Here is a 16,248-nt window from a genome sequence, read left to right on the forward strand (position 1 = left end):
CATCTGTAAAGTATAATATTTCCATTTGATGGAATGCTGCAGAAATAAATTAAAAACAAAATACTACAAAAATCAAACACATTAAAACATAATCCAGTCATTGTTATTGAAGAAAAGCGTATTACATGGCTTCATTCCCTCTGTCAGCCCTCATGGATTACAGTTCCTGCTAGGTGGTTGACTTATTCAGTCTCCTCTGTGTCGCCTGTGTCCTGACCGCAGTGCAGGAAATGGGGGAGTGAGCTGCAGAGCGCCTTCTTGAACATGGAGCTGGAGAAGATGTATAAGATGGGGTCCAGAGCCGAATTCAGGAAGTTCAGCCACAAAGACACAATGGTGAGCTGGATGAAAGTGTAGAGTGTGGCGCAATCCCGTGGGTGAAACGAGCGGATGACCCACACCCCGATGGTTGTCACCGTGGTTGGTAAGAAGCACACTATGAACATGGCGACGATGGCGTTGCACACCCTCATCGCCTTGCGCACCTTGTCAGCTTTTCCCATCTGCCGCTCCCTCAGGAAGCTGGAAATCCGGATGGAGCAGAACAGCAGCATGGCCAGTGGAATGATGAACTCCAGTGCCACCAGGATGCGGTGCGTGGTGACCAGGGTGGTGAGTGAAGAACAAGTGAAAAATAAGCACTGGGTGCTGTTGCTGCAGACCTCTATGAAGTTGTTAGCCAGAATGGGAACCCGAGGACTGATGACCAACAACCAGACAAATACTAACATGTACACAGCCTGTCTTTTAGTCATATGGCTGAACCAGTGGTGAGGGTGGACCACCTGGAACAAGAGGACAGAGATGATCATTTTGCCTCAATTACAGCAAAAATGTGTCAGTGAGCTGATGTTTTATTGTCAGGTCCTGGAGGCCAATGTGAATTTATAGAGTCACAGTCACAATCTAAATTAGCAATTACAGATGTCCTGAACCAATCCTAAGAGTTGGTTGCTTGGCGATCCAGGCGTATTTTAACCCTTTCATGCATGAATTATGATAACCTCATTCAGGACTTTTTTCCTGAGAGTTTTTATTCCTCTTAAAGCATGAAAAAAAATATTTGAACTTTTTTTTAAACACGCATTTTTCAAGGAGTTTGTAGTGTTAGTGGACAGATGACTAATTGTCATTTTCTCCCAACACAAAATCAATACTTGGATATTTTAAGAATTGTATTACTTAGTTGTTACTTGATGTTACAAAATTGTATTTACCTGCAAGGGTCTATTACTATAGAAGGATTGGCAAGATATTCCTTAGCTGTTGAGCCGGCAGGCGGCCATCTTGGTTTTGAGCTTTTACAGTCTATGGTTCTGAGAAATTTGTATTGCACTTACAAAGGCTGGCCAATGGACGGCAGTGTATGGGATGACACACTAGAGTCCACTGTGTTGGCTGATGTACAACTATACCACAACTTGAAACAATATCTTGTTGAGGCATGTCTTTGCATGAGTGAAAAATACCTTTAGTCTTGTTTTTCTTTGACTTTGCCATGTAAAAATTTGCTTGGTGTTCTTTCTGAATTCACAGTAAGGACAGATGATGTACAGATTGTAAAGCAAATTTTTGATTTATGATTTTGGGCTATATTAATAAAAATGTACTTGACTTATCATGTGATCACACCAGATAAACTCATCACTTGCTGGTGCATTCAGTTTTTCATGCTTATTTTTCAAAAAAGGCCTCAAAACTACCGGAAAGGGTCTTGGTATTATGCTATAATACAAATAACCTACTGAAGTGTTCAATATGAAAAAAATGTTAACAGCATTTTTTGGGTTTATCAGAGTATGGACAATAATACAATGTGTATACTCCTGTCCTCACCTTAAAGTAGCGGTAAATTGCCACCACAGTCATGAGTGCAATGCTGGCCGAGCGGTTGGAAAATATCAGGAAGAGGCTAATCCTGCACAAGCCATCACCAAACACCCAGTGGCCTCTGAGAAAGTCATCGATCCTGAGAGGAAGACTCGCGAGAACCAGGAAGTCGGCGATAACCAGGTTGAAGAGGAACAGGTTGTTGGGGTTCCAGGCCTTCAGTTTAAAGCAAAATATCCACAGAGCAACTATGTTTCCCAGTAGCCCCAGTATGACGGTGAGGACTGGTAACATGATTGTACCCTCCAGTTTAAAATTGACTGGTGGGCAGCCGCTGCCACCGCTGCCTCCACCACCAGGGATTGGAGTTGTGGAGTTTAAAATGGTCATGATGAAGTTTTTGTTATACTCTGATATTATTTTGACAAATTGAATCTTAAAATTGTGTTATTAACATTAGTCCATCCAAAATAGACAAATCAATTTAGTGTAAAATTTTGGAAAAACAAATAAGACTGAATAAGTATGAGAAAAACAGCTGTATGACTTTATGAATTTGCCTCTTCTCTTTTTCAACCTCTTTTTTATTTCTTTAGTGTGAAATCTGTGTGAAAGAGAAAAACAGAGAGAACATTTGCATTTGTACATGAAGCAGGTCCACTTTTCCACAGTTAAGATAAAAAGACATTTTGTGGAAAATATGTCAGTGTTGTGACACAAGAGCATATTGCTAAAGTATCTGAAGAGCATTTTAATAAATAATAATAAAATATTAAATGGCAAACTAAACCAGTAAAGTCTTAATAAAAGTTGTTTGTTACAATGACATATGGTGTATTTTTATTTTAAAGTTTTAAAAACACACTACAATTGGACATTTTGGATTTCAAAATCCAAATTCCAAGTAAATATAACTGTAAACATATAAGAGAAACATATTCTATCACAAATAAACTTGAAAATGTCATACAGCAGCCTAAATCTAATCTATACTATTTTTACAAAGTCAACATTAGAAAACAGTGGAAGAAAATAGTATTTTACTACATCAACTAAACTAATGCTGAGAAAATAAGCATTTGAAAATGTATGTATAAACTACAAATGTATAAATCTTTTCATCATATGTACTTTGGCATGTTGCACAAAAGGTTTCCCATTGGAAAAAATAACTTATCATTACTCATGTAGGTTAAATATAAGTATATGTAAATAATGGATTGTGTATAAATGTATTCCAATATAAAGAAAACTCTATGTAAGTTTAGCATTTAATACAGTAAATATACAGAACTCACCAGTCAGCTGTGTGTCATCCATATCACATTGGAGCAGGGAATAAAGTGATGTATGACTTTGGTCTGTGAATCTATGTTTCTCACAGAGGATGCTCCTGTGTTGTTGATTTTTATCAGGATATCTGATCTTGCACAACTGTCTCCACGCCTGCAGGCGTGAAGACAGTTGTGCAAGATCAGATATCCTGAAGTCCATTTCTCAAGACTTTCTCTCATCAGCCAACATACAGACTAACATTCAGCTAAAATGGAAAATATCTGTAACATTAGCTCCTAACTTTAGCCATCATGAAGGCTAACATTCAGCTAAACTTTAAAATATCTGCAACATTAGCTGCTAACTTCAGCCATCATACAGGCTAACATTCAACTAAACTGATAAATATCTGCAACATTACTTGCTAATTAGCTAATAACTTTAGCCGTATGAAGGCTAACATTCAGCTGCAATATAAAATATCTGTACAATTAGTCCCTTACTTTAGCCATATTAAGACCACTATTTAGCTCAATTGTAAAATAACAGCAATGGTCACTGCTAACCTAAACCAACAGGATGACATTTAGGTCAAATGAAAAGTATCAATGTCTGGTCTTCAACTAGCCAACAGCTTATGTCACTCCACTTTTCATGATTCTCCACTGGCTCCTTGTTGCTACTTGCATTAAGTTCAAGTCACTTAAGTTCCAACTAGCACAACAACCACCTACCTGAGCTCCTTCAGCTTAATGCACCTTCTTGTTCCATACGATCAAGTGATGACTAGTCCTACCGTCACTGCGAGGGAGGAAATCTCAATCCAAACTCTTCTCCTGTTTGGTCCCTTGGTGGTGAAACAAGGTGCCGAACTCGATTATGTCAGCAGGCAGATCCCCCTTTTGTCCTCAGAAATCAAGACAAAGACCTACCTCTTCCAATACTCACTTAATATGCTCTTTCTCTGTATTGCCATCCTTCTCAGGATCTCTGTCATAAAAAAATCATTTCTGTTTGTGTTGAGGCCGTTATTCACAACGGCTTTTCCTTGATTGACTGTAGCTAGGAGTGTACCTTATTTGTACATTGCTTTGGACAAAAGCATCTACCAAAGCAATAAACATCAGTGTTATCTGTTAACTTTGGTCGACATACAGGCTAACATGGTACCATGTTAGTAACGTTAGCTGATAGAAGCCATTCTATTGGTTAGATGCTACCTTTATCCATTATAAAAGCTAATGTTGAGGTAAACTGAACAAGTGACGTAATATTCCTTATTTACTCTAATTAAAGGTACTGCACACTAAAAACATGTTTTTTGAGCAGTAAACTAAGTTATATGACTGTACTGTAATGAAACACACCAATGTTGGTGTTAATATTGACATTGACATCAAATTTATAAAAATCAGCACTTCATGGCTTGAAAATGGCTCAACCTGTCATCTGCTGTTTAAAATCGGAACTTTAAAAGGCTTGGCCAATGCTGTCATAGAGTCAAATGTTTGGGAGTTCTCTACGTCATGAAATGTATATAAATGGTAAAGTGTTAACACCCATCTCCCCCAGCCCTGCACTCATTTTCAAATATATACTGATCAAGTCAGTTTTAGCTTCAGCAGCTAACAGCAGTGCTGGCCTGCTGGAGAAAATCTCTCCATCTGCAAATGTCCGCGGGAGGAAACACTACTGGCAGCCACAAAAACAACAGAAATCCTCCTCACATCTCGCCCTGCAATCACGGTGTAACCAGTAACTGTCTGTTCGGTCTGTCAGCTGAAACTGTCCCCTTCTGGAGCAGCTCCGCCTGCTGTCAGACAGGTTCAGTAACGACTCCAGTTAAACTGCGATTTAAAGTTTTGAAACAAGAATTTACCAGCTGATAACTGCACGAACAGACAGTTGGAGAGTTAGAGAGCTACAGGACGAAATGGGAAATGACTTCTGGCCCGTTTAAATGTCATTGCACTGTTTGTCTTCTTCTCATTATTATTATTATATGTCGCTGAACAACTCCTGCCCTGCTGCCTCATTTAGCCACGCTCTCCCCTCTCCTCACCTCTCCCCCCTCTCAGCCCCTTGCCCACTTTTTAGCATTTTTCAAATTTATGCAGTGGGTGGAGTTAGGCTCAGACCTGGGGGTGAAGTTACACTTTAAGGCTTGAAAAGTTGTAAAAACTTCAAGAAAGATTGTTGGTTATCATAGTCAACATACAAGCCAACGTAAAACCACTGTTGCTCAAACTAAAGTCTGTGACAGAATTTCAGCTTCATTTAGTTAGCTTTTGTTCACTGTGGCAATGTTAGTATACCCTAATATTATTACAGCAATGCTACCTGCTAACTTTAGTCATCATAAAGGCTAACATTTAGCTAAAATGTAAAATATCAGTAATGTGGGCTGCTAACTTTTGTCTTATTACATGGTTAAATACCTGTAATGTTACATACTATAGACAGGTTTCACGTTGCCACAATGTCATGGTGGCTTATATAAGAATAATAATAACTTTATTTGTATAACACTTTTCATACAAGAAATGCAGCTCAAAGTGTTTTACAACAAAAGAAATTACATCCACCAAGTGCTTCACATGAAAAAAGACCAATCAAAGTAACCAATGAAAGGAGCGGACTGTCTATTCCATCCCCGCTTCCAAAGTCTCATAAGTCAATTTGACGAGTATTGAACAGTTGCGAGCACATAGGGAGAGTCAAGCTCATGCTCGTCACAGCTCCATGCTCGCAGGACCGCATTTGTGTACGCGGAGCAGAAATGTTCTCTCGTGAGGATGGTTTTCCGCATGCAGATACTGTTCTGTGCGTTCCTATCACATGCATTCGCCTGGTTTCTGTGTGCATTGGTTTTGAAACTAATTAAACGCCATAGGCCAACTACCTTTTTAAAGCTCTAAACAGCTGAATTGTGTTTCTCCTCATTTACCAAAGATCTTTTAACCACAACCAAGAGACATGATCACATCATACCTTTTATCCTCTGCACACATGGAACCAAGAATGTTTTAGAAATGATTTTAAGATCTTACTGACTACTTTTAAGGCTCATCTTGTTCTCTCTCCTTGCTATATTTCTGACCTTTTACCATATGGAATTGTATGTAGAGTGAGGAAATCAGTGTGGCTGAGTCGTAGCATCTTTTAAATTGCTTCTTAAAGGGGACATATCATCCCGTTTGTAATTAAACATGGTCAACATGTTGGCAATGTTATTTCTACTTCCTCCTCATGATGACATCAGATTGTTCGCACATTCCAACTGTTGTAAGGTTGTTCCACGGGTTGTCTACTTGCATATTCTGGATCTGATTTGGGCTCTAACAGGAAAAAGAAGCTATATACAAATGCTATTGTTTCTTTAGCCTCCGGAGCTGCCGTTAGTCTGCTGAGGGGCATTTTCCGGAAGCTGACTAATCAGCAAAAAACAAACAAACAAACAAACAACAAACATACAATGGTATACCAGTAAAGCCCCAGAATATAAATATAAATCTGGAAATGTGCATGATACGTCCCCTTTAAAACATCAGAGAGCTTCACATAGTGAGGGACTTGAGCAATATTACAGATGACGGTTTGCTTTCCTGTCATTGCTGACATGACAGTGATGAGGTCAGGAACGAGATGTGCTTAGGAACAATGGAAATCCTCCTTACAAGAAATTACAAGTTAGACAAGCTGTGTGCACTTCAGCAGAATATGGTTGCATCACAGCCACCCTCCTCCCACACAAAACCAACATTTAATAAGCCTACACATCTCTCTCATATACACACAAACACACCACAGCATGCACACAGCCAACATTAGTGACATGTGCATATTAATGACTGTTTTCCTAAATAAAGTAACGTACACAACAGTGTCAAAAACAGCGAGAATAATATCAGCTATTATGTTATTAGAGGCTTCTTTCATTTAACCCGTCACATTCCAACACAAACTGAATAGGCAGGTTTGAAGGGTTTATTTCCTCAGAAATGTTTTGAGCCCCATCACCATACAGTGGTAAAACACGTATTTTCAAAAGAAAAAATCATATTTAAAATAAATACAAAATGCAGCTGTTTTAAGTTGCATGTCCCTCTCCTAAGCCAAAATAAAAAACATAAGTCCCTCCCCAGCGCAAATCATGGTTACTGGGCTTTAGCCCATGAGGATTTCCTGTTTCAACATGTTCCCTCAAACTTAAGATAAGAAAATGCAAAAGGATGTTGCATCACATCAAGTCATAGACACAGAAATGATGATAAGAAATGTAATGTGACTTTATTTTAGAGCCTCTACATGAGAATGACTATTATGATAAGTCAACTAGGCTAAACTAAGGGGGACAAACTCACAACAGAAATATTTATCTTCAGAAAATAGTTCTTCATAATAATTTCAGATGTCAGACATATGTAGTGGTGTAAAAAGGTCAATATTTCCCTCTGAAATGTGGTAAAGAAAAAGTCTCAAAATGGAAATAAAGTATTAGAAACTCTAATGTTTCAAATGTAGACACATAACACCATAAATTACCCAAAAATGTACATACACATTTGTAAATCTTGTTTTTATTTATGGATCATGTAACATACTGTTACTGTTGACTACTTTCTCGATTTCAGAAAAAAGATATCCCAGATATAACAGAATACTGTGATTGATTATGTCAAAGGCAGCTTTGGTCCAGTAGTGCGTGAGCACACGCCAGCATCAGCAGCTATTTTGAAGGACAATCACGATGGCCAAGGTTAACAGACTAAGAATAGAATACAGGAAGGAAATGTGTAGAAATCAAAAGCTAAAATTTGTAAAAATGTATCTAAAATCATTTTGTATTCAAATTTGAATTGACTCATGTGGTGCCTGTTCACAGAGTCAGAAACACATAATTTTGTTCACGCCAAATCAAGAAGGCTGGGTAAACAGGCCCAGAGAATTCAGTGCGGAAGGTGTGGAGGTGACTCAGAGTCTCAGATAAGACATTGTAGAAGGACAGAACACTCCAAGTCAGGTGCAGCCAGTAGAGGGAAGAGGGAGATTCTAGCACTGCTTATTGTGCTCTTCATAGAGTGTAGCTTCTGATGGGTTCCACCACCTGTGGCCAAAACACCTGGACATGACGTTCCATCCAAGCCTACACTGGTCATCTTCTCCTTTCCTAAATATTCCTTTGTAGCTAACACCCACAGCCACATCTTCACTTTTGCCAGTACTCCACTCCACCTCCCAGTAACAGACATATCAAGAAGGTATCTTTTAAAGTTACATGGCTGGATTTTCTAAGGCCTTTGTGCCTGTTTTTGCATATGCATGTCAGGGAGGGTCACACAAATAAATATAATCATACAAATGCCTCTGAAAACCAGGTGTTTATTTTTATTCTAGATCTTAGTACTAATAACATTTCTTAAGTGTCAAGTACTGTTCATTTTGAGCTTAGAAAACAGTGCTACATATCAGACATATGTTTGGACACACCTCAAGTGTGTCCAAACGTTTGACTGGTACTGTATATATATTATGTTACAACTTTCTGTCTGTCCATCACACCAGAATAAAAACATCCAATAAAAATTTGGTCACACACTAAAAAAAAAAAAAAAGGAAGCAATAGCTGAAGCAACAGAGCACCAGAACAAATTGAGAACTCTCACCATGTAGATACAGAGCAGAATTTCCACCAGGGTGGAGGTGGTGAACGTCTTGTGTTGACAGTTCTACTCTGTGGCTTCACTGTCAGCATTCACATCACCTTCTGAAATGAGCAGCGTGGTTTGAGGTGCCACCTTTATAAATGTTGCGAAAAACTTGAAGCAGGTGTGTGAGAAGCAATGGGAGAGGGGCGGGTTACACACACCAACACACACAGTCACAGAGTTTAAAAGTTTTTACACTTGGCTGAGCTGGAGAAGTTGCTGCAAAAATGTGACAAAGTACATTACAAACAGACTTAGTAAGTAATGATGAAGTACATGAAGCATGTAACTTAAATGTCACTCAAGAGCTGAAAACATCAGATCAGCGTGGAGCGATGAGGGGACTGTAACCTTCCTCATATCAATACATGGATCAGACAGAAATGTCATATTTCCATCATGTTTTCCATCGTTTGAATTTAAACTGCCGCTCTTTTAATGACATCATCTCATTGTGTCCTCTTCAACTCGACGTCACGCTGTGGTGGTCTATCACAACCGGCTATAAGATTGATCAGAGCTGTAAAACTCATTTTAAAAAAGACAAGAGACAAAAAAGAGAGATAGAAAGAGCACCAGCAAGAAAGAGAGAGAGCAGCTGAGGTAGAGCGAGCTAGCGAGTGTATGAAGAGCGGGGCTGTGGTAGATAGAAAGTCCGTTTTGGGCTACTGTAAAAACATGGCGATGCAACATGGTAGGCTATGTGGAAGAGGACCCACTCCCTTTGTAGATATAAAGAGCCCATTCTAAGGCAACAAAAACATTTATTCGTATTTTCAGGTGATTATATACTAATTAAAACATACTTATGAAGATGATATTCCATTTCTGCCAAGTCCATTCCGCTAGATGCCACTAAATTCTAGACATTGAACTTTTAAGTTTTCTTTTGCCAATATTCTGGAAATTTGGTTAAATTTTGCGCTACATTTGGATGGAAACCTGGCAAGTATGTACTCAAATGCCTTTTGGGAAGATATTTGAAGACGTCATCGTGGACTGTAAGAAATTGTAACAGGCATTTTTCACTGTTTTCTGACACTTTATAGACAAAATGTCTAATCAGTTAATTGAGAAAATAATCCATGGATAATTAAAATAATTGCTAGTTGCAGCCCTAGCAGTCACCATTAAGCAGAAAAGCAGAACATGAAAACAAAGTCAATTTTATTATTATTATATTATTATTACATTAATATTATGTTTATGAAAAACTGGAATGAATGTACATTCACCATTAATGTTACATTTAAGTGTTTAAATTTAAAGAAATGTTTAGGTTTGTTTAGTTTTGCAGAGGATCCTTCTCTTGGTGATAAAAGAGACAGATTAAGTTAATAGCTATACTGAGCTGTTGGATGGAGGGTGACATGCTAAATCCTAAAATTTCCCATGACCTTGGCATTTCTGTTGCAGGAATACATGAGCAGTTTCCAGAGTTAGTTATTATTAGGTACTGATTAACTACTAAAACAACACATAGCTCTTAAGCCTATGAAGTTTATCTTTAACAAAATAACAACATATTAACAAAAGAGATTTTGACTTGATTGAGATTTGATGTATTTTACAAAAAGAAATTTACTCTGGGAAGTTTAACAAAAAGTCAGCCCCCCCCCCTCTCCCAACACTGTAACTACCAACCCTGACAGCCTCCCCAGGGGGGCACTGGAGAGTTGAAGGTGAGGCAAAGACATTGAGAGGAATTTAGGTCAAAAACCATCCTCCTTCTCAGAGTCATAACTCAGTCAGATCATACCACACAGACATGAAACACATATTGAGATCATTTGGTGTGACCTACACTTCCTGAGGATATCATTATCCCTGATATCCATTGCCAATAAACCTCAAAAAATCCATATAAAAATCAGAGAAAAAGGAGGCTGCAGAACTTACTTGCTGAAGAATCAGAACATATTTAAGTTTTCTTAAGTATCAAAGTAATCCAGTGATAATTGTCTGTACATCCATGACTCAATATATAGATATATATAGATATATTCACAAAATTCACAGAAATTTGTCTAAGATGATGCACAACAAATCTATGTGTATTTTTCTAAATTTCCAAACTTTGAGGGCAATTCAAACTTTTAAAGGTTCAATAAATACCTATAATTAAAACACACATCTGTAATCTCTTCAACCACAGAAGTTTGAAGTATATTTACATACACTGACTTTGGATTTAAGAAATTATGATAACTGAAAATCTAATGTGTTTACAAAGTTCACAGACGTAAAACAAAGCTTCAGCAGCATAAAAAAAATTAATAAAACACACAATACAAGCAGACAATTCAGTACAAAATACTACAAAAATCAAACACATTAAAACATAATCCAGTCATTGTTATTGAAGAAAAGCGTATTACATGGCTTCATTCCCTCTGTCGGCCCTCATGGATTACAGTTTCCTGCTGGGTGGTCCACTGACATTCAGTCTCCTCTGTGTCGCCTGTGTCCTGACCGCAGCGCAGGAAACGGGGAAGTGAGCTGCAAAGCGCCTTCCTGAACATGGAGCTGGAGAAGATGTATAAGATGGGGTCCAGAGCTGAGTTCAGGAAGTTCAGCCCCAAAGACACGATGATGAGCTGGGTGAAAGTGTAATGGGTGGCGCAGTCCTGTGGGCGGTACGAGTGGATGACCCCCAGCCCGATGCTCGTCACTACGGTAGGTAAGAAGCACACTATGAACACAGCGACGATGGCATTGCACACCCTCATCGCCTTTCGCACCTTTTCAGATTTTCCCATTTGCCGCTCCCTCAGGAAGATGGAAATCCGGATGGAGCAAAACAACAACATGACCATTGGGATGATAAACTCCAGCACCGTCAGCATGCGGTGCATTTTGACCAAGATGGTGAGTGAAGAAGAAGTGAAGTATAAGCACTGGGTGCTGTTGCCACTGCCTTTGATGTGTTTATAAGCCAGTATGGGAGCCCAAAGGCTGATGACCAACAGCCAGACAAACACTAACACGTGCACAGCCTGTCTCTTGGTCAGATGGTTGAACCGGTGGTGAGGGTGGACCACCTGGGACAAGAGGACAGGGATGATCATTTTGCCTCAGTTACAGCAAAAATGTGTCAAAGAGCTGATGTCATATTGTCATTTCCTGGTGGCCAATGTGATTACCAATTAGAGCCAATCCTAAGAACCAGTCGCTGGGCGATCCAGGCATATTTTAAAGGATTAAAATAAAGTCGATCCTTTCTTTACTGTGTTTAGTCCACCCCAGCCTGCTGGTGTTGCTCTCACTCTAGTCTCCTTTACAATAGCTATTAGCAGTTCCTGTTTGCAGTGTAGCGAATGATGTACAGACAATTATCACTTTGATACTGAAGAAAACATAAAAATGTGATGATTCTCAGGCAAGTTGTGCAACAACTTGAAACATCAACTTGTTGAGGCAAATCTTTGTGTCAGTTGCAGCACATTGAGTGAAAAATACTTTGACTTTGCCGCCTCAAAATTTGCTTGGTGTTCTTTCTGAATTCACAATAAGGACAGATTATATACGGATTGTAAAGGAAATGTGTGATTTATATTTTTGGGCAATATTAATAAAAATGTACTTGACTTATCATGTGATCACACCAGATAAACTCATCATTTGCTGGTGCATTCAGTTTTTCATTTTTATTTTTTAAGCAATGCCTCAAAACTATGACATTGTTGAGGGTTTTGCTATAATGCTATAATATATATGACCTACTGAAGTGTTCAGTATGAAAAAAGTGTTAGCAGCATTTTCGAGTTTATCAGAGTGTGGACAATAATACAATGTGTATACTCACCTTAAAGTAGCGGTAAATTGCCACCACGGTCATGAGTGCAATGCTGGCCGAGCGGTTGGAAAACATCAGAAAGAGGTCAATCCTGCACAAGCCATCACCAAACACCCAGTGGCCTCTGAGCGCAGCATCGATCCTGAGAGGCAGGCTCATGAGAGCCAGGAAGTCGGCGATAACCAGGTTGAAGAGGAACAGGTTGTTGGGGTTCCAGACCTTCAGTTTAAAGCAAAATATCCACAGAGCAACTATGTTTCCCAGCAGCCCCAGTATGACATTGATGGTGAGGACAGGGGGTAGGATGGCACCTTCCAGTTGACTATGGACTGATTGACAGCAACTTACGCCGCTGCCTCCATCACCAGGGATTGGAGTTGTGAAATTTAACATGGTCATGGTGAGGTTTTTGTTATATTCAGATATCATTTTGACAAATTAAATCTTAAAATTGGAAAAATTTGGAAAGACAATCTGAAAAAGAGATTATTTTTAGGTGCTTCTATTAAATAACAGTCATGGGTCAGGTGACTGAATAAGTATGACTTAATGAATTGCCTCTTCCCCTTTTCAACCCTCTTCCTAATTCTTAGAATGAAATCTGAATAAGAGAGAGAAACAGAGAGAACATTTGTGTTTGCACATAATCCAGTTCAACTTTTCCACAGACCAGACAAAAAGACACTCTGTGGTAAATTTGTGCCAGTGGTGTGACACAAGAGCATATTGCAAAAGTATCTTAAAAGCATTCTAATAAATAATAAATATTAAAATAAATAATAATAAAACATATTTTATCAAAACATTAAATAGCAAACTGGACCAGTAAAGCCTTAATATAAGTTGTATTAGAATGACATAAGTTTTCAAGATGCTCTACAATTGGCCATTTTGGATTTCAAATTCCAAATTCCAAGAAAATATAAGTAAACGTATAAGAGAAGAATATTCTATCACAAATAAACTTGGAAATTTCATATAGCAGTCTAAGTCTATCTACTATTTTTCTAAAGGTAACATTAGAAAACAGTGCAAGAAAATAGTATTTCATTACACCAACTAAACTAATAATGTGAAAATAAGCATTTGAAAATGTATGTATAAACTAAAAATATATGAATCTTTTCATGATATGTACTTTGGCATGTTGCACAAAAAGTTTCTTATTAAAAAAAGTAACTTGTAAAAAAAAACTTGTATAACAAGATTAAATATAAATGTAATATATATAATATAAAAACGTAAATAATGGATTATGTATAAATGAAATCCAATATAAACAAAACTATATGTAAGTTTACACATTAAATACAGTAAATATGCAGAACTCACCAGTCAGCTGTGTCATTCATAACATACTGGAGGAGGAAATAAAGTGATGTATGGCTTTGGTCTGTTTCTCACAGTAGGGTGTTCCTGCTGACATGGGTACTTCCTGGGTGAAGTGCATTTCTCGAAACATTTGACATTTCCGTGAAGTGCTGTTTTTAGAAGTCACTGACCACAACTAATGACCAACTTACAATGACTGAGATGACAGGAACACGCCACAACTCTCATGATTTTACTCTGACATTGGAAATTTGTTTGCAATAGTGAAACTGACCAAAGTCATTTGGTGTAAGCCTGGCATAACTTGTTAATACTTCAACTGGAACCCATTTTTCTTATTTTTAATAATGTGTTTAAAAAAAAAAAAGACAAAACACATAATGCAAGGTTCCCCTTTGTTGGCCATTATAAAAGCTAAGGTAAAGAGAAAGAGATTAAATGCCAATAAATTTAGCTGCATCAAAAGAGCTAGCATTCAGCTAAAATGTAAAATATCTGTAATATTAGCTGATAGCAATAGTTATCATACAGGCTAACATTCAACTAAAATGTAAAATATCTGTGACAGCAGCTGCTACCTGTAACCATCATACAGACTAATTTGGCTAAACTGTAAAATATCTGCAACATTAGTTGCTAATTAGCTGATAACTTTAGCCATCATGAATGCTAACATTCAGCTAACATGTAAAGTACCTGTAACATTAGCTGCTCTCTGTAACCATCATACAGATTAATTCAGCCAAACTGTAAAATATCTGCAACATTAGTTGCTAATTAGCTGATAACTTTAGCCATCATGAAGGCTGACATTCAGCTAAAATGTAAAACGCCTGTAACATTGGCTCCTAACTATAGCCATCATGAAGGCTAACATTCAGCTAAAATGTAAAATATCTGTAGCATTAGCTCCTAACTTTAGACATCACAAAGGCTAACATTCAGCTAACACGTAAAGTACCTGTAACATTGGCTCCTAACTATAGCCATCATGAAGGCTAACATTCAGCTAAAATGTAAAATATCTGTAGCATTAGCTCCTAACTTTAGACATCACAAAGGCTAACATTCAGCTAACATGTAAAGTACCTGTAACATTAGCTGATAACTTTAGCCATCATGAAGGCTAACATTCAGCTAAAATGTAAAACGCCTGTAACATTGGCTCCTAACTATAGCCATCATGAAGGCTAACATTCAGCTAAAATGTAAAATATCTGTAGCATTAGCTCCTAACTTTAGACATCACAAAGGCTAACATTCAGCTAACACGTAAAGTACCTGTAACATTAGCTCCTAACTTTAGACATCATGAAGGCTAACATTCAGCTAAAATGTAAAATACCTGTAACATTGGCTCCTAACTTTAGCCATCATGAAGGCTAACATTCAGCTAAAATGTAAAATATCAGTAGCATTAGCTCCTAACTATAGCCATCATGAATGCTAACATTCAGCTAACATGTAAAGTACCTGTAACATTAGCTCCTAACTTTAGCCATCATGAAGGCTAACATTCAGCTAACATGTGAAGTACCTGTAACATTAGCTCCTTACTTTAGACATCATGAAGGCTAACATTCAGCTAAAATGTAAACTATCTGTAGCATTAGCTCCTAACTTTAGCCATCATGAATGCTAACATTCAGCTAACATGTAAAGTACCTGTAACATTAGCTGCTATCTGTAACCATCATACAGACTAATTCGGCTAAACTGTAAAATATCTGCAACATTGGTTGCTAATTAGCTGATAACTTTAGCCATCATGAAGGCTGACATTCAGCTAACATGTAAAATATCTGTAACATTAGCTCCTAACTTTAGCCATATTTCGCCATCCTCCCCTTGTTGTCAGCTGTGCTCCACCAGTCCGATCATGTCAGGGTCATTCAGCATTTTCTTCTTTGATACACATTTTTCTTTAAATATACTAATTTGGTCGTCGTCGAACCGATAAATCACCGCATCCCGATCCATTTCTCTGTCTCCATCTGGGACGTGAACCTGCTTCCAACGGTCAACGATGACGATGCATTCAAGTGCACCATCCAAGATTTGTCTTCATCAAAAGCTTGTCTCACGTTTACTTACAGAGGATAATAGACATGTTTTGTTAAGTAATTTTTTGGTGCGGATTTTACTAACTTAATACGGGTTAAATGAAATGAATTAATGAAATGAAAAAATAGGTCAGACATGTAATTGATCAAATAATAAACTATGGAATATATAAACGGTATTACAAAAATAAACCTACCCTATTGCTCCTCAGTGAACATCAGAAACGGACATGGGATATGTTAT

The 16,248-nt window shown here is 37.9% G+C and overlaps 2 protein-coding genes and 1 long non-coding RNA gene across 3 annotated transcripts; 1 reads left to right on the plus strand and 2 right to left on the minus strand.

The window, feature by feature from the left end:
• Window positions 1-167: 167 nt before the first annotated feature.
• LOC137172071 (hydroxycarboxylic acid receptor 2-like) lies at window positions 168-4,889 on the minus strand. The gene is made up of 3 exons (XM_067576331.1): window positions 3,129-4,889; window positions 1,837-2,434; window positions 168-785 (listed from the first exon to the last, which is right to left on the minus strand). The coding sequence occupies exons 2-3, from the start codon at window positions 2,218-2,220 to the stop codon at window positions 183-185; spliced, it is 987 nt and encodes a 328-aa protein (XP_067432432.1). The 5' UTR covers window positions 2,221-2,434; window positions 3,129-4,889; the 3' UTR covers window positions 168-182.
• Window positions 4,890-4,896: 7 nt separating this feature from the next.
• LOC137172072 (uncharacterized) lies at window positions 4,897-10,926 on the plus strand. The gene is made up of 3 exons (XR_010924877.1): window positions 4,897-7,529; window positions 7,582-8,101; window positions 9,880-10,926. It is a non-coding gene; the product is annotated as an uncharacterized lncRNA (long non-coding RNA).
• A 141-nt stretch (window positions 10,927-11,067) lies between these two features.
• LOC137172069 (hydroxycarboxylic acid receptor 2-like) lies at window positions 11,068-16,076 on the minus strand. Its single transcript, XM_067576330.1, has 3 exons — window positions 13,942-16,076; window positions 12,619-13,210; window positions 11,068-11,854 (listed from the first exon to the last, which is right to left on the minus strand). The coding sequence occupies exons 2-3, from the start codon at window positions 13,036-13,038 to the stop codon at window positions 11,198-11,200; spliced, it is 1,077 nt and encodes a 358-aa protein (XP_067432431.1). The 5' UTR covers window positions 13,039-13,210; window positions 13,942-16,076; the 3' UTR covers window positions 11,068-11,197.
• Window positions 16,077-16,248: the final 172 nt, after the last annotated feature.

Source organism: Thunnus thynnus, chromosome 20 (assembly GCF_963924715.1).
Source record: "Thunnus thynnus chromosome 20, fThuThy2.1, whole genome shotgun sequence".
In the NCBI taxonomy this organism is placed as follows: domain Eukaryota; kingdom Metazoa; phylum Chordata; class Actinopteri; order Scombriformes; family Scombridae; genus Thunnus; species Thunnus thynnus.

Excerpts from the sequence above, each read along its gene's own strand:
- LOC137172069 (XM_067576330.1), bottom strand. The coding sequence starts at position 13,038 with ATGATATCTGAATATAACAAAAACCTCACCATGACCATGTTAAATTTC. Across the intron at positions 11,855-12,618 it reads CAATTTACCGCTACTTTAAG|GTGGTCCACCCTCACCACCG; the intron begins GTGAGTATACAC and ends CTCTTGTCCCAG.
- LOC137172071 (XM_067576331.1), bottom strand. The coding sequence starts at position 2,220 with ATGACCATTTTAAACTCCACAACTCCAATCCCTGGTGGTGGAGGCAGC. Across the intron at positions 786-1,836 it reads CAATTTACCGCTACTTTAAG|GTGGTCCACCCTCACCACTG; the intron begins GTGAGGACAGGA and ends CTCTTGTTCCAG.